The sequence below is a fragment of the Adiantum capillus-veneris genome, chromosome 21, assembly GCF_014529385.1.
Source record: "Adiantum capillus-veneris isolate H3 chromosome 21, ASM1452938v2, whole genome shotgun sequence".
Taxonomy (NCBI): Eukaryota; Viridiplantae; Streptophyta; class Polypodiopsida; order Polypodiales; family Pteridaceae; genus Adiantum; species Adiantum capillus-veneris.
Genome location: NC_140951.1, coordinates 2,723,923 through 2,747,064, shown reverse-complemented (window position 1 = coordinate 2,747,064; position 23,142 = coordinate 2,723,923). Strand labels below are relative to the sequence as shown.

General features: G+C 40.1%; 1 protein-coding gene across 1 annotated transcript; it reads left to right on the top strand.

The window, feature by feature from the left end:
• Window positions 1-6,565: 6,565 nt before the first annotated feature.
• LOC147430460 (uncharacterized) lies at window positions 6,566-23,088 on the top strand. Its single transcript, XM_086494535.1, has 3 exons — window positions 6,566-6,594; window positions 20,781-21,328; window positions 23,018-23,088. The coding sequence occupies exons 1-3, from the start codon at window positions 6,566-6,568 to the stop codon at window positions 23,086-23,088; spliced, it is 648 nt and encodes a 215-aa protein (XP_086350661.1).
• The last annotated feature ends 54 nt before the right edge of the window (window positions 23,089-23,142 follow it).

The following is a 23,142-nucleotide window of genomic DNA, read 5'->3' as shown; positions in this document are numbered from 1 at the left end:
CTATTGCTTTCCAGTTCTACTGGTGAAGAAGAAAGATGGCACGTTTCGAATGTGCATAGACTATAGGTCTTTAAACAAGATCACGGTCAAGAATCGCTTTCCGATCCCCCGGATTGATGATATACTTGATAAGTTGCAGGGTGCAAGTGTCTTTAGTCGCATAGACTTAAAGAGTGGGTATCATCAGATACTGATCGCCCCTAAGGATGTCCATAAGACTGCTTTTCGCACAACCTTTGGACTATATGAATTTTTGGTAATGTCTTTCGGCTTGTCCAATGCTCCTGCGACGTTCAACCGCATGATGGACCGCATTTTCAGCCCATATCGAGCTTTTACGGGAGTATTCTTTGACGACATACTCATCTTCTCTAAGTCAGAAGAGGAACATCGGAAGCACTTGGACCTAGTGTTTCAAGAATTGCGAAAGCATGAGTTGCATGTGAATGCAAAGAAGAGCGAGTTCTTTCTCTCAGAGATACACTATCTCTGCCATATAGTCTCTCACAATCAAGTGAGTATGGATCCTGCCAAGATCCGAGTGATAGAAGATTGGCCTATTCCCACTACGGTACATGATGTACGTAGCTTCCTGGGATTATGTTTGTATTATCGAAGGTTTGTCCGAGGATTCGCCCATGTAGCAGGACCACTTCATGATTTGACAAAGAAGAAGATTCCCGTCAGATGGGGATCGAGACAACTAGGAGTTTTTGATCGACTCAAGTACTTGCTAAGCCATGGACCTTTTTTTTTTAACTTAAGGAAACCATTTGAGGTTCACTGCGATGCGTCAGGTGATTGCATCGGAGCAGTGTTAAACCAAGAAGGCCATGCAGTGGCCTACAAAAGAAGACGGCTCAAGGATGCAGAGTTGCATGCATCAATCTACGAAAAGGAACTCACGACTGTGATTCACGCCTTATCCAACTGGAAGCACTATCTTCTAGGAGCGGATTTTGTGATCAAGACTAATCACCAGAGTTTGCGGTATTTTCTTACGCAAAGGAAACTATCTGAGAAGCAGATGAGATGGGCAAACCTTTTGTTTATGTTTCACTTCCAGATCCTTCACACGGCTGGGAGTAAGAATGTGGTCGCGGACGCATTGTCTAGGCGGCCAAGGGTGAACGCTATCACTTCGGTGTATCACTAAGAATTAGAAGCACTACCGGATTTGTATCCGAATGATCCAGACTTCTCCACCGTTTGGGGAAAGCTACATCTTGGAGAGAATGAGTTTCCCTATTCCATTCGGGACGGTTATCTCTACCACCATCAGGCCATATGTGTGGTGGAACCATTAAGAAAGAAGATCATGGATGAAGCACACGCTTCGCCTTATGCGGGTCATCCGGGTATTCTCCCTACAACCTTAGAAATGGCAAGATATTTCTTTTGGCCTAGTCTTAAAGCAGACATTGATAAGTATGTCAGGGAATGCTTGGTTTGCCGAAAAGTGAAGTATGATCGGCATAAGACGCTTGGGTTGCTACAACCATTGCCCGTGCCTAATGAACCTTGGGAAAGTATTGCCATGGACTTCATCATGGACCTCCCTAGAACTCAGACTGGAAATGACGTGATCTGGACCATTGTGGACAGGTTTAGCAAGCAAGCACACTTTATACCAGTCAAGAAAACGATCAAAGCAGATCATATGGCTAGGGTTTTTCTGGCACGGATCTTTAAGCATCATGGAATGCCTAAGTCTATTGTGAGTGATCGAGATCCTCGCATGACAGGAAATTTTTGGCGTGCCTTGATGGATAATCTTGGTACGAAGTTGAATTTTTCATCTGCCTACCATCCTCAAACGGACGGGCAAAGTGAGATAGCCAATTCCACAGTATTGGATATGTTAAAAGCTTATGTGTCAGACCGGCAATCTGAAGAAATATTTTCCTCTTGTTGAGTACGCATATAACAATACCATACACTCATGACGGGGAAAGCACCTTTTGAGATTCTCTATGGTAAGCCTTTGCTTCCACCGATCCTTTTAACTAAGGATAAGATCTTTGCAGCATATGAATTTGTCCGGGATTTGGACACAGCCTATGGGCAAGTTAGGAGAGCTATTCTATGCTTTCAGGAAAAGCATAAGAAAGCTACAGACAAGCACAGGAGGAATCTAGACTTAACAGTCGGACAGTTAGTCTTACTCAAGTTTGAGAAGGCAAGACTTAAGAAACAAGCGTCTCATAAGGGGAAGGTGGTAAAACTTTCTACCCGTTATTATGGGCCATTTAAGATCACTGAGCAAGTGAATGATGTCACCTTCCGATTAGAGCTACCGCATAATTAGAGGATCCATAATGCTTTCCATGTCAGTTTACTCCAGCCGTATGTGGGACCACCTCCGAGTCAGCCTAGTGCTGAGGAACCTCTTGAGGTTGAGGAAACAGAAGAAATACTCCAACCGGAATAGTAAGTCATCAGGAGCGGCCCCTCAAGTCCGGAAAAATAACACGGAAGTATTTGGTTAAGTTTAAGAACTATTCGAATCTAGATGCTCAGTGGATGACGCAGGAGGAATTAGCAGCTTATCCCGAGATCCTGGAGGTATACGTTCAAGCACTACGGTTGAGGTCAACTGTTTAGAAGCTACAGGGATGTTGCTAATTGGACTATTTTCTAATTTTTAATGATTAATTTCTTTCTCTAGGATATTTTATTGTGTACACTAAGAACTGTTAAAAGATTGTAGCTACAGGAAGCGCCATCAAGAACGGACAACTTTGATGTGTCATTTCATGGGTGACGGTAAACATCGCGATGGAGTTTTCGTAAGTTTGGACATATAAGGGACCTGGGCTTGAGCGGCAACTAGCTCTACTAGCTGAGTGAATTCCCTTGCCTGTTGCTAATTGGACTGTTTTCTAATTTTTAATGATTAATTTCTTTCTCTAGGATATTTTATTGTGTACACTAAGAACTATTAAAAGATTGTAGCTACAGGAAGCGCCATGAAGAATGGACAACTCTGATGTGTCATTTGATGGGTGACGATAAACATCGCGAAGGAGTTTCTGTAAGTTCGGTGGAAAGGGCCGGGTTACGAGTGTCCCTGATGCGTCACATGATGGGTGACGGGTGCATCAGAAAGGGGGCATTCCGTAGGCTGAGGAGGAAATCCGAACTGAGTAAGAAAATACGCGTAAGAATGCAAGCACAAGAATAAAGATGGGTTCAAAGAAGCTTTTTACGAAAAGCAGGAACTTTCGCGGGAGGGCAGATGCTTTCCCGCGAGGAGTCTGTGTTTGCATTGCATCTGTGCTCGTGTTCTGCACCCGGGGACGCCTAGAATGTGTTCGTGTAGCATTGTTTTCACTAACTGAGTGAGTTTTTAAAGTTTAAACAAGTTCACACTTTATTTTATAAAGTGGCAGGTCACTTTTAAGTGACCAGCCCTCTTATAATAAAAAAAAGCAATGCTCTAAAAATCCTACGTTAAAACTCTACAAAAAAAAGCCTACGCAAGGCTCGCTGAATTCAGCGATCTCTCTCTCTCCTCTCGCTAGGGGCGCCAGGCTTTTGCTTTTCGGCTCCTATTCCCGCCGGGTACAAGGGCCTATAAAAGGGCAGTTAGCATTCCAGTTTTACACACGCCAGGAGGAGTTAGCGCTGAGAATTTGGAGCAGTCATTGCGAAGGAAATTCAGCAAGTGTTCGTGTGACGACTAAGTATGGAGGTCGCTTTTCCGAGCAAGGAGCTACATGTATAATTTGTTGATACGCATTGCAAGCTATTTCTTTGTGTGGTTGTTTTTGCAGGAATCCTCCCTCACGGGAAGTACGACCTTTGCGTCTAAGTCCCTCTCGGGAAGTACGGCTTCACGCCTAAGTCCCTTACGGGAAAGTACAGCCTCGTGCCTAAGTCCTTCACGGGAAAAGAACGACCTTCGGGTCTAAGATTACCGAACGGAGGGGTTTCCTCATATTCTTGTGCTTGTATATGAACTCTCCCTGAATAAAGAATACTCTTGACGGGGGGGGGGACCAGCCCATCTTCTGGTCCCCAATACTGTGTCGATCTTCTCCCTTCTCTCACATTTGCAAAGTATTTTATTTTTTCAGATTTCTAAGTGCTCGTGTACGCTCCCGTTTTGTGACATTGCCTGCTATGACATTGGTGGAGCTTGCAAAAACTCCATAAGCCTAGGGTTCTGCATCAATTGAGTAAACAAATTCACAATGCAAACCAACTATGTCCTGAACGCATCCTTGTCTAACTGCCCAAACATCAACCCTTGAGCTTGTGGCGCATTCACACCAACAAGACATATAGACAATGGTGGCCATGAACTCTCGCCAATCTCGAACACTGGAGGAATAGCCTATCTTTCCTATGAAGAGGAACCCTCTTCTCCGTTGTCTTTCATCCTGTCAGTCATAGTGGAATTCCAAGTTCCTATGCTTTGTGTCTTCACTGAAAACCGTCCAAGGCTCACTTCTTGAGGAAAAAGTGATACTATCCCAGAGACGAAACCATGAAACCGGCTTGTAGCCTCACTAAATGGTGGTAAAATTTGGTTTTCACCCGATCTTTACGTTGATTAGATTTAGCTATACTTTAAGACACAAAGCAATTGCACGAATATACGTGTGACTAGAATTCAACACTTCAAAACATTTCACAGCTTGGTAGCTAGAGCACTCCCAAGTAGACAACGACACCCTGTAGGCCCAAAAGACTAATGTCCCTTTCGGTATTTCTTTATTCTTATTGCAAATAAACCACCGGAACACTTTCATCTAACTTCCACCAAGCTATTCAAATTTGTCAAGGGCTGTGATTGCACATTTTCGACCCAATTTTGGCAACATATCAACGCCAAAACCCCTATAGTTCAAAAGTACACATCCAAGAAACTTTCCCTTGCATTTTGGACTCTTTCTCATGAGCTACAGGTCAATTTTAGTATGCTGTAATTCCCTATTTTGGTCACTGTCAAGTGTCTAAAGCCCTATATAAGCATCTCCAGGTGTCAGGTGCAGCGGAAGTGAATGTTGACAGTTCTTAGAATGAGTGCTCCAAACTTTGCTCAAGGGTACGTTTTACTTACACAAGGGAGAGCCTTCTGTTCTTCTTAGAGAGAGAGTGCAAGTGCAATGATCACACTCAGTCAATGCTACTGTGAATGAAAGTGTTGAGGATGAGAGAGAGAGAGAGAGAGAAATACGACACCATACGGGTTCTCAAACCCCCCTCCAAGGGCTCCCCTCTCTATGGTCAGAGAGGTCTATGCTATAGATTGCACAAATCTGGTACAATGGTCTAGATGCAATGGACGTGCTGAGGATGTCAAGGACAATGATGACGATGACAATGACAGGCTAAATGCAAACCTGCTAGGGCTGATCTGGCTGAAAATGTGAAATCCGATTTGAGATTGAATTTGGGACTATGTCGGCGATGATGTTAGTGACGATGGCAACAAATACTAGCAAAATGCTAGGTGCTGAAATCTAAAAACGGTGATATGATCTGAATCTAACTGATTACTCAAGTTGGGCAAGGCTGTGACAAGCTCTTATGTATTTCGAAAATATGTTCCATGAGGACATTCTTGTAGTTGAGATGGCCTATGCTTGTATCCTTACACCCTATGTTGGGATTGGGCCCATGGAATGGGAAAGCATGTCCATGATGAGACTTCTAGGCAAGGTTATCTTTATGCTCTTTAACGTCAAGGGTAGGCATCCTAGAGAAGCTTCCTTCTTGAAGGGTTGTCTTGTATGATGCTTTAATAACGAAGCTTCCTTCTTGAAGAGTTGTCCCTTATGATTCTTTTATTAAAAAGTGTACTTCTATTGGGCCAAGCCAACAAGATCTTGACTATGTTGAACAGATGCACCATGAGAACATCCTTGTAATTGAGACAATGTATGCTTGTATTCTTAAAGCCAGTGTTGGGAGTGGGATTATCAAATGGGGGAAATCATGATATATCCATGATGAGATTTCGAGGCAAGGTTATTTGTGTTGTTGTGGTGGTGTGCTCAACAAGACAGCTAATCCACAATCGTATTTTGGTGTAAATTTTTCTCATGTTATGTTCGGTGGTGGATATGTATGTTGAATGTGGTAATCAAAACTAGTTACAAACAATGCGTTTTTTTAAGTTACATTTTAGTCTAATAAGCTTACATTCCCTCAAGCATAAGACATGCATGCAGCTCGCATTTAGTTGTTTGGTAATTGAAGGAATGTACAATCAAGTGTAGACTTTTCTCATGCCACAATAATATTTTAAGATATTACTAGTGAATGTGAGTGTTAAAAACGCTCAAAAATAAAGTTTCAATTGCCAAAGCTCAAAAATAGAAGCTCGCAAATATGAAATCCCCCACCAATTAATAGCTATGGAAAGTGAATGGGCCAACATTCAATTAGCAGTCTATGCAGAATGAAGTTCTCAAGGGAGATTAAGATGCTTTGTTTTTCTCGACAATGTGGAGCCAATGGCAAACAAAAGAGCATGTAAGAGGACAAAGGCACATAAAAGGTTGACACAGATAGTAGTGATAAAGATTGGGTTCAGGATATCAGCATGGAACACATGGCGATAGCCACAGTGGCCATGATGGGGTATGGGAATGGAGGGAGCTTTTTCCAGATTTCGCTCAACTAACCAATTCAAAAAAAAAAAGGCTCGCTTTGCTCCAAAATCATTTTCTGGAGCGAGCTTTTTGGAGAGAGCTTTTTTTTTATCACTCAATCTCTCTCTCTCTCTCTCTCTCTCTCTATATATATATATATATATATATATATATATATATATATATATATATATATATATATATATATATATATATATATATATATATATATATATATATATATATATATATATATATATATATATATATATACACACACACACACACACACACACACACATATATATATTAGTGGAGACTATGTACTCAAAAAAGGATAGAGGGACACCATCATCGCTCAACAAAGGCTAGTCTCGGTGATGCTAAAGACTAGAGTCCCCTACTGAGCAACAATCGATTCTCTTGAGATCAAATCAAAGTACAGTCACCATCCTTGATGGGCAAGTGAAGTAGTTTCTCTCTCAATCAAGGCATGCCAATCGGGAGGAATGAACTCCTCAATCTCTCCAAGGGTGCATCTGTGAAGATGAATCTGATGGTCGGGAGCAAGAAACTGACAACATCTAGAGATCCAAAATGAGGAGGGGTATGTGACAAAGTATGATGCAAAAATTGTTTCCAAGGATCTACCCCTGGAAACGATCCACGTACTATGAGCTTCACAAGCAATGCCTTGCTCTACATCTCTAGATCAATAATCCCCAATCCTCCCTCCTCTCTTAGCAAAATGAGAGTGGCCCAATGGACTCATGGTCGAGTGTCAGTAGAGCCATCCATGTCACCCCATAAAAAGTTCCAGACAAAAATCCCAAGTGAAGAGTCTCTCTCTCTCTCTCTCTCTCTCTCTCTCTCTCTCTCTCTCTCTCTCTCTCTCTCTCTCTCAAGCACAAGGAGTGCTAATGTCCACTATGAGTTGTAGAGAGGGTATTGAAGTTATGGCATCTCAAGTGAGTGGCCCAACGTGATGGCAATATTTATTTTGGCTTTAGGTATTTATTTTACTTATTTGTCAAACTCTTGGGTAGGGAAATTTTTGAGGGGGTGATTAAGGACCCCAAAGCTAGTATATAAGGAGCACTTAGTCCCCATTGTATAATTACTATTCATTGCCCATTTGGTTGGTTCATTAGACTCTCTCTCTCTCTCTCTCTCTCTCTCTCTCTCTCTCTCACACACACACACACACACACACACATGTATTCTCTCCATTGCTCTACGCTTTTGCATGGTTGACTTTGACAATATCATGGTGTCGATTTTAATGATCTTGTCTCTATAATTATGAGAGCCTCAATCCAGTAGAAAAAGACAAAGTAGCATGTTATTGATAGAAAGTTACAACAAGCCATAATAAAATTTGAATGTTCCTTCTAGAGATAGCAAGCTAGTAATTACTTCTTCCACAAATAGCGATATTTCTAAAATGTATGTCTTGATATTTCTCTCTCTCTCTCTCTCTCTCTCTCTCTCTCTCTCTCTCTCTCTCTCATCATCTTTTTCCCTTCCCAAATGTGTGTGTGTGTGTGTGTGTGTGTGTGTGTGTGTGTGTGTGAGAGAGAGAGAGAGAGAGAGAGAGGGAGTTATACACGTGGAATGCAAGACTTCAGTGTTGCATTGTGATAGAGTATGATTTCATTAGTGAAGAAACACATGTTTCACTCCAAGTCAAAACACATAGAAGTCACTATCTTGTGATACATGACATATTTGACTAGCAAATGCATTGAGCTGGTCAAGGTTCATACATATGAAAACCTTATAGATGCTCTCACAAAGAGCCTACCTCAAAGCAGTTTGCACATATCGTGGAGATGATGGGTGTATGGTGAAGCCACTTGAATGCTTCATGGTTGTATGAATGTACATACTTACACATATAGCCACTTGGGCCACGTTGGCCTTCAAGAGGGAGATTGTTAGGGTTCAGGTCAACTAGCCGGGCACCCATGCTACTGACCGTACTAACCTTATCTCTATTCATTGGTAGCATAGATCAATAAGGAGTAATGAGGTATTCTAATCCTCATTGAGAGCTCCACCCAAAATTCTCTACGTTCTCCTTCCTCACACAACACGCCGAGCACACACACATTTGTCCACGCACTCTTCACACGGTCAACACTAGTTTCTTATCTAAATAAGTTTGTGGTGCACCTCTCATTGGCAATCACCCAATCCTTGACCTTTCACATACAGGACCGACAAGCATGGTCCACTGGCTGAATATAAGACAAATAATAAGAATTTCATCCTAAGTTAACATGCCCCCCTTCTTGATGTCAATGCAATCCTCAAAATTTACGGATGTGCCACCTAGGAAGAAAGAACTTGATCCATCCACTCTGTATAGATCTTGTAGTATTTAAACATCTGGATGAGAGTAGTGGTCCATGGACTACCTCACAATCAAGAAGTTAAATACTACAAGGTGAAACTTGTTTTCTAAAAGAGCACAACCCTCTAGCTGTATATGAGCACTATAAAATCAATTAAGTATGTGACAGCATGCTAGTTCAATATAAGGAAAGTCATTGAAGAATGGAAATGTGCGAACAAGCACACAATGGCAAGCATGAGATGCATGAATTTTTGAAAAGTGCATTGCCAAGTAGAGAGTATAAATCAAGTGTCAATTAGGGACCTGCAGAAATTAATGAGCAAGAGTGTTGGCATTATTAGCTTGTTTGGCAATCAACAGCTACACTAAAGTTTAAACTTTGATATAGACCTATGTATTAAGTTTACAAAACCACATGTTAAGAGTAGTTACCCTATTGGTACTCGCTGGTTTCTAAAAACCAGCAAGGTATGCAATTATGGAAATAATATGGTGCGAATGTAATGCAATGCATATTCAAGCAAATGATTTTGTCAATTGCAATCTGTGTTCTCTCTTTTTTTTCAATAGAGAACACATGGTTGCCTAACACCATGGATAGGTTGTCTTTATGGTTAGAGAGCATCCTTAAGGAATTTTTTATTCACACACATGAAGTGAAGTGATGACTTTTGAAATCTTACCACGGGGGGCCATTTTTATTTTTAGACTACTAGTCAGATTCTACCTCCAACTTTTGATAAGGTCTCTACCATTAATAATAGATTACAGGCAGAAGACCAGATGCTCAAAGATCAAAAGTTAACCTAAAGCCATGCCATTTTCCTAAAGGCAAAACTAAAAGAGTTAGACTCTAAACTAATTAAGTAATGTGAGTTACTAATGGTTCTCAATATATACTCATCCACTTATCAAAGCATGCAAACATAATGACATGATCTCACGTGCATACCATGATAGCCAAATGTCAGTAAAGAATTACACATGTTTTTGTGCTCATGATGTTGTTGGGTAGAGGGAAATTTCCCCTTAGAGGCCACATGACAATGGATGGCCAAGGTAGTGTCTGTTGGAATTAGGGTTGCAGAAAAACACACACTGCTTGGAGAAGAAGAAGGAAGCTCAAGGCATACAACAGAGTGTATTACTTAGTGTGTAATGGAAAGATCAGTTAGCTCTAGAGTGATGGGCGTATATGCAACGCACGAGGGAAAAAACCTCCTAGTGAGGGGGAAAATGCCCTAGCAGTACTAGGTGTGTTCACACACATCACTACCACATGTATGTGGTAACAAATTCCCCTTGGGAGTGATGCGATGAATGAGAGCTGGCACATAGAGTTTAGGGAAGTGCCATTCCCTAAGAACATGATCAATCCACAAAGAGGAGTAAGCCCAAAGCTTTGCGGGAAGCTTCAAACTTCTCATGAGACAATGCCTTTGTGAAAAGGTCTGTAAGGTTTTCTTGTGTTGGCACATAAGCCAAGTTGATCTCTCCTGCTAAGAGCCTCTCCCTAACATAGTATTAATGCACCTCAATGTGCTTTGTGCAAGCATGAAAAATTGGGTTCCTCGCAAGTGCCAATGCGCTCTGACTGTCAGTGTAGCTAGTGCTGGTAGTGTCCTATCCAACACCCAAATCAGCCATAAGGCGTATGAGTTATACACACTCAACCGTAGCTGTGAAGGAGATGTGAAGACTACCCTGTACTCAGCCTCACAACTGGAAGTGGCCGCAGTAGGTTTCTTCTTGCTCAACCATGATATGCATGAGTTGCCAATCATAAAGCAAAAACCACTTGTGGATGCTCGTGTGTCAAAACAACCAGGCCAATTTGAGTCTGAAAAATCATGTAAGTCTGGTGGCGGCAATGATCCCCCCCTTGGGATAAAACAAGCCGAGATGTAAAGTGCCACTCAAGTAGCAAAAAATCCTCTTAACAGTCTGCCAATTCTTAGACCCTGGGCTATGCATAAATCTGCTGACCTGTGAGACTGCAAAATGAATGTCCCGCCTCGTGTTGCATACATAAATGAGGCATCCAACAACACTTTGGTAAAGACTGACATCTGCAGGATCACCAGCATCTCATGAGGACTCAATTTCAAACATGTTTTTATGGAAGTGGCAATAGGTTTGCAATCCTCAAGTCCAAACTTACATAGCAATGTCTCTATGTAACTTTTCTTACACAAGGCAATACCACCATTACAATGCTTAATCTGTATACCCAAGTAACGATGCAATAGTCCCAAATCTTTCATCTTGAAAGTAACATTTAACCTCTTTTTCCTCTCAGCGACACCATTTTGTTGAGGTGTATTAAGGCACTGTACGTTGGTATTTTATCCCACGACTAGCCAGAAATGCATTAAATTCATGAGACATATACTCCTCCCCTCGATCGGAACAGAGGGTGTCCATAGTACATTTTGAGACATTTTCAGCCATAGACAAAAATTGTTTGAAGCACATAAATACTTCAAACCTTGCTTTAAGCGGAAATACCCATGCATGCCTAGAGTAATCATCAATGAGAGTCACGAAGTAAAGGTAATTGCCCCAAGGACGGAGTTTGCATGGGCCCACAAACATCACTGTGCACAAGCTGCAACCTGCATGTGGCCCTAACTGAACCATCCTTTGAAAAATTTGCATCTTACCCAAAATGTAGCCTTCACAAACATGTTTGAGAGGTGCTTCAAGAGGCGTTAAAGAAGCAACCATATCAGGTTTTTGCAAATGCAGCAAACTTTCAAAATTCAGATGTCCAAAACGTGCATGCCAAAGTTTTGCATCTAAACTAACCTTAGAATCCACAACTGCATTTGCAAGATTTTGCCCATACTTGTCATACAAAGTGATCTTATACATCCCACGGCATAAAATGCCAGATGCAACAATTTCATCTCACTGAAACTAAAATCATGTACAGTACATTTGTCATCCACAAATTTGACTATAAGTCCAAATCTAGCAAGTGCAGACACAGACAAATGATTCTTCTTGATCCCACGTATATAAAGCACATCAACAAGTATGAAAGAACTACCATTTGTAGTAGTAAGCACAATCTTTCCAACTCCCTCAACCGGATAAGAGGCATTGTTGGCACAAGCAGCTGATTCCCATGAGGGACAAACTCAAGAGAGGTGAACAAATCACGGTGTGAGGTAATGTTCTTTGTAGCACCACTGTCAAAATACCACACGTGTGAATTTGCACCAACTGACATGCATGCATCATGGACAACAGGATTATAGGTACACCCTACACTAAAAGCCCATTCTGCATCAACATCAGCATCACAATCTCCTTTCACAGAAGACTCAACAATAGCTGCATTTGTAGTGGAACAAGACTCTTTCTTCTTAGCCTCTTTGGCCTTCAACTTAGGACACTACTTGATCAAGTGATCATTAGCTTTACAATAATGGCAATGCATCTTCTTTTTGTCCTTATTACTAGAATTCTCTGACAAGTTGCTGCCAGTAGAAGCATTAGGAACATGTGATTTTCCACTCGCAGAAGAATTATAAGAAGTGACTGCATTGTTGTTACAACCTTTTCTTTGAGTAGCAATAAAGGATTTTTAAAGTGCACACTGTATAGTCCTATTTATTTTTTAAAGCGACTCTTGCAACTGCAATGTGCATAATGCATCAAACTTGACAGCTTCAGAATTTCCTTGCACAATGTTCAAAACGTCTGGTAAGAATCTCGCAAGGCATCAGGGACAGTTTGCACAAGGAAACTGTCTGAAATGACTTCTCCTACAGAAATAAGTTGCTCATTGATATACTTGACACCAACAAGAAAAGTGTCCATGTCATCTTCCTCATCATGAACTATCTTCGACTCAAGCTCTTTACGCAACAATGCAATATTTGCCTCATTGCGACTTGCATAAAGACCAGCCAAAATCTCCCAAGCCCGTTTTGCAAATTTTGATGAACGAATGTGAGGAGAAATGGTGCGCTTCATAGACGACACAATCAATGCATGAGCATGTGCATCCTTTACATTCCAACGAGCTTGCTCAGCTAGGCAAAAAAACTCTAATAGCAGGAATCCTTGCAACAAGACCTGCAACATCCTTAACATCGCATGTATCCTCAGGACATACATCAATGGTCTACACAATGTTCCAAACATCCTTCTTTACAAGAACATGTTGCATCATATAACCCCACATAGGGTAATTGTCTTCATCCAATCTGTCCTCATCAGCAAACATCTTGAACACATATGTGTTGTTGTCAGCCTTGGTAAATCCTACACCTGATGTGAAAACTACCTGAAAAGAGGAGAGGTAAAGCAGGAACAACACATGCTATATAGCAAAACTTGTAGAAGATCGTAAGGGACATGTTATATAGAAAAATGGCACTAACAAAATTTATTCACAAAATGACAAAATAGCCTGCTTGTAGTGGAAACGGAGGGCAAAATGAGCCCAAATCAAAATTCTAAGCAAACCAAGCTCTTTGAGCTTATCAATATTTTGTCAACCTACGAACGCTTGCCAAAGCTCACAGAAATCGGCAAAAATGAGCAGGCGTGTGCTGGAGCTGCTGGCGACTAAGCCTGGGAGGGCACAACATGCACTGATACCAATTGTTGGAATTAGGGTTGCAAGAAAACACACACATCTTGGAGAAGACAAAGAAAGCTCAAGGCACACAATAGAGATTGTAATACTTAGTGTGCAATGGAAAGATAGATAGCCCTAGAATGATGGACGTATGTACAATGCACGGGGAAAAAACCTCCTAATGAGGGAAAAAATGCCATGGTAGTCCTAAGTGTGTTCACACACATCAGTACCACATGTATATGGTAACAATTTGATAACCCTCCTTTTGGAAGTTTTGTTCACAATGGTCTCTGCTACAATTTGGTATAGTTTCTATCCAAAAATTCACCTAAGGTACATGGATCACAATCTATGTTTGGTCACTTATGAAAATTTTGTGAGCTGATAGCTTATGATGTTTGTAGCTTGCTCCCAAAATCTTTTTGAATTTGGATCAATTTTGCCAACCAAAAGTGAATTCTAGAGTCTGCTATGGCTATTTTGGATAATTTTTATTTTTGGCTCTTTTTTGACCACTTTTTTCAACTAATTGGCAATGAGTCTTTTGAAAAAAAGTGTTTTGTCGATGTCTCATCTACCTACTGCTCAAATCTCACCCAAAACTCATGATGAGGTAGCGATCCATGTTCCATTAGATCTGGACCCCAGATTTGATCTACTGATTACTTGTAGTGTTAGTAGTCTACTCTTAAACTTTTTTTGGATTTGAACAAGTTTTTGTCAATCAAAAGGAGATTTTTGAGTTTGTCCTACAATTTTTGACTAGTTTTTTATGTTTAGCTACTTTGACCAACTTTTTGTAATTTTTTGCTATTGTGCCTTTTTGGAAATTTATTTCAAATGGTATCAGCTACCCACTGCTCAAATGTCATCCTCAAATGATGAAAAGGTACATGGATCACAATCCATGATTGACAACATTTTGGCATGAAACTTGGCCAGCTAGTTGCCTAGACCCCACAAAGGCTAATGCCCAACTTTTTTTGGAATTTGGATAATAAAATCTTAAGATATGCCCAATATCGTGTTTGAACAATGTTTTTGCATTTTTTGCAATATCAGCCAATTTTGATGTGAGTTTAAACTTTCCTTTCAAACAAACTTTATCAGAGTAATGTTCCATTGATGCACAGTGTTGCTGACAATTTGTCTGCAAAAAAGGCCTCTTAGGTACATGGATTGTAATCCATGTTCCTCCATAGAAATTATTGAAATTTTCTAGATTGCTTCTGTTAAGTATTCTAAGGTGCTTGATCAACAAATTTTTGGTTTTGGATCAACTTTTTGTTCTCTACGATCAAGTTTTCAAAATTTCAGAGTTATGGTTATTTTTGCCAAAATATGGTTTTCAACCCTTTTTCCCCATACCTTTTAGCCCAAATTTGATGGCATTGGTTTCTACTTACCATACTCCTATGTACTGAAAAGAAACATGAAACAAAAACAAACAAAATGGTACAAAATAATATCATAACGAAAAACGGTTCAACACTCTGAAAGTAAGGAGAAAATCTAAGAATGAAATGTCTTTGAATATCTCACTCACAACTCTCCTTACCTCTCAAAAATAGATCTAGCAAGTCCCCGATTTCTAAACTCTATCAAACACTAAGCCCCATGTCTAGTTGCTTTGTTACTAAAGTGTAAATGGAATGGAAAGAATAATATATAGAAAAGAATGCCCTAAATATGCACTAGGTCATTCACTATCTAAGAATCATTCCCCAGCAACAATGCCAATGTTAGCGGGTCGCCACAACGCAGGTCTATAGCATAGCTGTCTTGCAAAAACATAATGTCAATACTCAAGGAAGCGACTTGGATGGGGCAAGAAGGCTCTTTGAAGTTGTCAATCCTCAAGAAGTGAACTTAACAAGCAAACACATTAACTTATCACCACTCAATGATCGAAAAAAATTTCTATGTCCTTCCTCACCACTCTAGGTCATCACACCATGTCAACGACTAAACAGACTCCTATTGTCACAAGCTTTAAGTGAAGCTTCACTAGGCCTAAAGAGACAAGTCTACGAAGTTTGGTTGCATTATGAAAAGGTACATGGATCGCGATCCATCATGGCCCAAGTCACAAAAACTATAACAAAACTATCCAGAAAGGTCGCCCAATGGTCTAGGAACACTCTCTTATTGTCAAAACATCAAAAAATAGTGATTTTTGCACTCAAATCTAAAGATTATGCTCGTAGACGTGTAGTCATTACACTAAATTGAAAGAGCATGGAAAGAAGAACACAATGCAAGTTTCAATTTTGAAAATGGATTACGCAATCATTAGCTATGTTGATTACAAGTCTGAGCTAAGAAGTCGCTTGAGCGTACGTATAGCAGCTCTTTTCTCTTCCAAAAGAAAAGCCTCCTTTCGTATTAAAGTTATTGATTTTTATAAGTAGGGCTTTCTAAATGACCAGAGGCGGTGTCAAATGGCCTTCACATATCAGTGATAGAATTACAACTCAGCAAATTGATCGACTACTCTGGAATCAGATTTACACACAGTGTAGCTACACTAGCTCAAAAAAAAATAACAAAGTACAAATGTGGTGTTCGGCTCCTTCATCTTCTCCATCTTTGCATATATGCATTTTTGCAATCGTATTTTCAACAATTAGTATCAGAGCAGGTTTTATCATCCCGTGCTTATTTCTTGCACCCAATATGACGATGAAGACCTTGAAGATGGACACAAAATAGTTCCTTTTTATATAAGGTCTTACACATTGATTTAAGAGGATGAGCTGCTTATTTTGATTCATTTTGATGCTACAAATTTAAATCAAGTTTCCACTAAAACTCTTGCATTAATTGGCTTCAAAGGGCTTTACAGCTATTTGAACAAGCTTTGATAGACATGCAAATTGTGCACATGTGTAAATGTTCTGAATTTCTATTTTGCAAGTGTGTGCATAATGTGTATTGGTGATTCAAGGATTAGAGTGTACTTTGGCATGTGCTCCAAGACATAGGATCTCCCCTCTCCAAAGTTGAGTCTTCTCTTTGTTTATACCTTTTATCCCCACCTTTTCTTTGATTATATTGCTTTGTAGGTGAATGAAGCCATGTGCTTTATGGTTTCGTATGTTAAAATTGGCCCATACTCTCTCTTGGTGAATGAAGCCATGTGCTTTATGGATTTGTATATTAAAAGTGGCCCATACTCTTAGGTAGTGGTCATATGATACATGGTTATCAATTATTTCTTGAAATAATTTTACCTCATTCATGGTCACACATGCACCACTTATTTGTGATCCATGCAACTATGCAAGGCCTTTTGTAACTATGACAATTCTGGCACAGCTTCATTAGTGTCATCTTATTAGTAGTTGATACATGTGTAACCACATTGGTTATGGGGTTCTCAAACTCCGATTGTCTTATTGTAGTTCTAGCAAGAACCTAATACAAAACTATCAATCCCAAGGATGTAACTGACCCAACTGGTGCATGCTCATGCATGGAGGCTAGAAGGGGGTGTCAGGTGTTGGGTTAGATGTGGAAGCATGCTCCCTAATCACTAATGGCATAGCATTAGTCTATGCAGGATGGAGCCTTAGATTGGCCACGGTGTTAGTGTTAGGGTTAGCAAGATGGAGATTATGGTTAAGTTATGCCAAGGGCAAGAGCATAAGGAGAGAGAGAGAGTATAGGAACAATGATAATGCTCTAAGTTCAGATGCTTCATTAGAGAATAGCCTCTTAAGTAGTTTGAGTGTTTTTAAAGAGGAACCTATTGTCATTAAACTTTTCAAGGATTTTGAGTGGGCCATAGAATCTAGGGGCCAATTTTACTTTGGGATGTTTTCCTACACTTTTCAAGCATCATTTTCTATTCTAAGCCAGACAAGGTCATTCTCTTTAAAAGGTAAAGGTCTACTTTTCTTGTTAGCTTGTGCAGTGTCCCTTTTTTTTGGTCTTTTAATGCAGTCACTGGCTTCATGTAAAATACTTGTGTGGTCTCTTGCTAAGATGTCCTGTGTTGGGATGTCAATGCTAATAGTGGATATAAGGATAGGGAGTTTCTTATCATAGAAAATTTAAAGGGTGCTCGAGTTGTGGCCGAGTGGGGTGTGTTATTGTATGCAAATTGCATCATGGGGAGGTGTTGGTCCCAATTTTCTCGGTTTGCTATCGAGTGGGATGTGTTATTGTATGCAAATTGCAGTATGGAGAGATGTTGGTCCCAATTTGCTTTCATTTATGTATGATATATGAAGGTCCATGATGGTATTGTTTATCGCTTTAGTTTGGCCATTACTTTTATTAGGATGAAAGGTAGATGTGAAATCCATTGTTGATTCTATATTTTTTGCTAATACAACCCAAAAGTGATTGTAAAAGCGATTGTTTTGGTCTGAAAGGATGACTTTGGGAAAGCCATGGTAAGGGAAAATGAGTTTAAGGAAGATCTTTTCAGTTTGTGGTGCAGATAGGGTCTTTTTGCAAGGTAAAAATACGTTTTCTTGGTAAAATGATCAACTATATTCCATATCATATCATTTTGAGAATGACAAGAGGTAGTGGGTATTCCTGTGATGAAGCCCATAAAGATTTTCTCCCAAGGACCGCTAGGAATGGGTAGGGGCATTAAAAGAGCATAAGACTTACCATGATGACATTTAACTCTTTGACATATCAAACATTCAGGGACAAGTTTAATTACATCATGTTTCATGTCATGCCAAAGAAATGATCTTTACATGCAACAAGTGTAGATTGTATTCCTTGATGACCCATATAGGGTGGTGCATGAATTTCATTCATTGCTAGTTGTCTAAATGGTGATATGCTGCATATTTTTTCTTGAAAATAACAATTGTCAAAGTATAATGCCCAAAAGGAAGACCATTATTTTGATGTATTTCAAACCATGCACGTGCAAAATCAGGATCCATAACATATGTGTCACGCATAGAATTGAAGGATTTCACCTCACTTACTAAAATATGATTCAAATAAATGTGCTTGACCGTATCAAAAACACACAAACAAGTAACAAATATTTCATTCACAACAGGTTTCCTACTTAACACGTCTGCTACTACGTTTACTTTGCCTAGTTGGTGTTGAATCATTGGGTGATTATTTTAAATAAATCCATCCCATTTTATGTGAGAGTCTAAAATGGTAGATTGTGTCAATAGATGTTTAATTGCTTGCTAGTCAGTTTTAATGAGCACTTCAAATCCCATAAGATAACGTTTCCAAATATCAAGGGCATGGACTATTGCCAGTAGTTCTTTGTCGTGTGTGCTATATTTGGTTTTGGATGGTTTTAGTTTTCTACTTTAAAACATAATTGGGTGATTATTTTGTATCAAAACAGCCCCTATACCTAAACCACTTGCATTAGTAACAACTACAAAGAAAGATTGTGAGAAATTAGGAAATTGTAGGATGGGTGCATGAGTCAAGTGGTGTTTCAAAGTGTCAAATGATAATTTTTTTCAAATCTCCATTTGCTTAGATCATCAAGCTTTTGTCAATTTTTTCTTTGACAATATTCTAGTTTTCAGTCACAGTGAACAAAAACACAATGTTACTATATACATGTGGTAGTGATGTGTGTGAACACATTAGGACCGCCGGGGCATTTTTTCCCTCTTTAGGAGGTTTTTTCCCCCGTGCATTGTATATACGCCCATCACTCTAGGGCTATCTATCTTTCCATTGCACACTAAGTAACACACTCTCTATTGTGTGCCTTGAGCTTCCTTCGTCTTCTCCAAGCTGTGTGTGTTTCTTTGCAACCCTAATTCCAACAATTGGTATCAGAGCACGTCACGTCCTCCCGGGCTTAGTCGCCAGCTGCCCCAACACACGCCTGCTCACTTTCTCCGATTTCAGTGAGCTTTGGCGAGCATTTGCAGGTCGACAAATATTTTGGGAATGCTCAAAGAGCTTGGTCTACTTAGAATTTTGATTTGGGCTCATTTTGGCCTCCGTTTCCACTACAGGCAGTATTGCACAGGCTATTTCGTCATTTTGTGCAGAATTTCTGTTAGTGTCGTCATTGCAAGAGTCACTTTCTAGAAAAAACAGGACTAGACAGCGTGCAGTTGAATAGGATTTTATTGCTTCTCAAAGAAAGGGTGGTAACAGCAATGCAGCCACTTCTTATGGTTCTACTGCGAGTGGCAAAAATTCTGTTCCTAATGCTTTTGTTGGCAGCAATTCGTCTGGAAATTCTGGTGATAAGGGCAAAAAGAAAATGTGTTGCCATTATTGTAAATCCAATGATCACTTGATCAAGTCGTGTCCTAAGTTGAAGGGCTGTTGCAGATTCAAGGGCTATTTCAGATGCAAAACTTTGGCATGCACGTTTTGGTCATCTGAATTTTGCCAGTTTGCTGCGTTTGCAAAAATCTAATATGGTTGCTTCTTTGCCGCCTCTTGAAGCACCTGTCAAACATGTTTGTGAAGGCTATATTTTGGGTAAGATGCAGCGTTCTAAATTTCCAAAGGATGGTTCAGTTCGGGCCACATGCAGGTTGCAGCTTGTGCATAGTGATGTTTGTGGGCCCATGCAAACTCCGTCCTTGGGCAATTACCTGTACTTCGTGACTTTCATTGATGATTACTCCAGGCATGCATGGGTATTTCCGCTTAAAGCGAAGTCCGAAGTTTTTATGTGCTTCAAACAATTTCTGTCTATGGCGGAAAATGTCTCGAAATGTACTATGGGCACCCTCCGTTCCGATCGAGGGGGGGAGTATATGTCTCATGAATTTAATGCATTTCTGGCTAGTCGTGGGATAAAACACCAATGTACAGTGCCTTATACACCTCAGCAAAATGGTGTTGCTGAGAGGAAAAACAGGTCACTGACGGAAATGGCACGATGTATGGTCAAAAGTCAAGCTTTGCCGCATTCTTTTTGGCTTGAGGCCATCATGTGTGCCACTTATGTACTTAACAGGTGTCCTACGAAAGCTTTGCAGTCTATTACTCCATATGAAGCATGGCATGATAGAAAGCCTTCTATTGAGCACATGCGTGTTTTTGGCTGTTTGGCATATGCTTTGGTGCCACAAGTGCAGCGCAGAAAATTGGATGATAAGGCTGTCAAATGTATTTTTGTTGGTTATAGTGCTGAAAGCAAAGGTTACAGGTTGTATCATCCACAAAAAAAACGTATTCTGGCTTCACGGGATGTAGTGTTTGTGGAAGATTCTGTTTAGCCCTTGCTGTCATGTACTAGAGACAGTAATGTAAGCTCACAGGACATTTATGACACTTTGTTGCCTCTTTTCAGTGGTGGAAATACGAATGTAAGTTCTAATCAGGCAAATGTACAGCCTATGGGGGTTTCTGAAAATGTTTTAGATCAGCCTATTACTCATGCAGATGTACATGATGTACTTGATGAGGAAAGGGTTGAAAATGAGCATGCTAGACGTATGGCAAAATGGCTGGTGTACACTTTGTGTGACAGGAAATTGGATGTACCTTTGTCTAGTCGTACTCGTTCAGGCTCTCGCCATGCATCTTATGCATCAGATTGGTATGCTTTGGCTGTGTCTAGCTTACATGATGTTGAGGAGCCTCTGTCTTTTGATGAAGCACAGAATTCAGAAAATTGGATGGCTGCCATGCAATCAGAATATGATGCACTTATAGAAAATGACACATGGACTTTATGTGATTTGCCTCCTGGCAAAAAGGCCATTGGTACGAAGTGGGTTTACAAGTTGAAACGCAAGCCGGATGGTGAGATCGATCGCCATAAGGCTCGACTTGTTGCAAAAGGTTATGCACATCAAAAAGGCATAGATTATGAAGAGACATTTTCTCCCACTTGTCGTATGACTACTGTATGTTTTCTATGTGCATTGGCAGCTCATTTTGGTTGGGATGTACATCAATCAGACATTGTTACTGCTTTCTTGAATGGTGACATATTTGAGGAAGTTTATGTAATGCAGCCTCGCGGTTTTGTCATAAAAGGACAAGAGGACAAAGTGTGCAAATGTAACAAGGCTATGTATGGGTTGAAGCAATCTCCTCGTGCTTGGTATGAGAAAGCTGACACTCATTTGGTCAAACAAGGCTTTCGTAACAGTCCAACAGAAAGCACATTGTATGTAAAGCGTGAGGGTGATGTACTTCTCATTGTGGTTCTTTATGTTGATGATTTGCTGATCACTGGACCAAATGAGAGACATATTGTTGAATTTAAGGCTGATTTGAATGCTACTTTCAAGATGAAAGATTTGGGGTTGTTGCATCATTATTTGGGCATACAGTTTAAGCAGTGTGATGGTGGCATTGCCTTGTGTCAGAAAAGTTACATAGAGACATTGCTATGTAAGTTTGGACTTGAGGATTGCAAACCTATTGCCACTCCCATGGAAACTGTAACATTTAATGGCCTAATAACTTGTGTGTTGCGGAAATGAGCATGAACATAGTGGGCATTTCATTAGAATAGATTCCTAATGAGAATTACAAGAGTGCTTGGGTGGAGAGAGCAACAAAAAGCATAACACCTAGTTAGATGGCATCAACAATACTTTCAAAACAGAGAGAAATTAAGCTATTGACAACAGTTGAGGACCAGATTTTCATGGAGCCGGTCCCCCCTCCAAAAGGCTTTGTATTATGGTTTCTCCCATCAAGAGAGACATTGTACAATACAATTCTTTGTGTTCCTTCAAGACTAGCTAGTGCAATGAAGATGAAAGCTTCATGCACTAAACAAAACACTTAACAAACACAACTTGAATTATCCCCGTTCTCAGACCCAAGACCTCACACACCTTCGAAGATGGTGAGAGCTAGCAGGGTATGAGAGTAGATTGAGAGGAAGAAGGATTATCTTACGAGAAAGATGTACATCTCCTCACATAATCACTCATATTAGCATAGCTTTAGCTTAGTAATTAGCTTGGTAGAGGAGATGACCATGCATTGAAGCTTGGCTCTTGGTTGGATTTGCGTCCACAAGCCAAGAGTGTGTCGTTGTAGGCTTTCTCATTGGACCCCTTTAAAGCCTATCCAATAGGATTCAAGCACATCATGAGGGTGGTCACAGATGGAGGATTTTGACATGTGTCTTTTATGCTTCTAAAGTCATTTGGTTTGAATTGAACACTTCAAGCACCTAGTCTTTCAAGCATGGAAACCATTTATGCCTCTTGAGAGTTTATCTTTGAATTGTTCGTCATTTAAGCATAAAAATCACCTCAAGATTTGGGCAAGGTTCCCACAAACACTTTAAGCACTTTTGTTAACAAGCGGACAAGCACCTCATGCTTGGGTAGGATTCCCACCTCAAGGTCAGCCCTAGCTTGCCTAAGGTCAAAGGACTTTTTAACACTAACTTTTCTTCGATGCATAGCTAGCTTTAGACCTCTTTAATTTTCCACAGGTTCACTACACTATAGGGTGTATCTTGCATGTTTGCCTTGATCTTGCGTGTTTACGTGTGTTTCTTAGGTGTTTTCCCCTGTCCAAATGATGCATCAATGTATTATACTATACATTTTATTGATTTATTAAAACGTTGAGTAAATATTTAATACATTCAAATATTGTATTTTTGCTATATGCTTTGTGGTTCA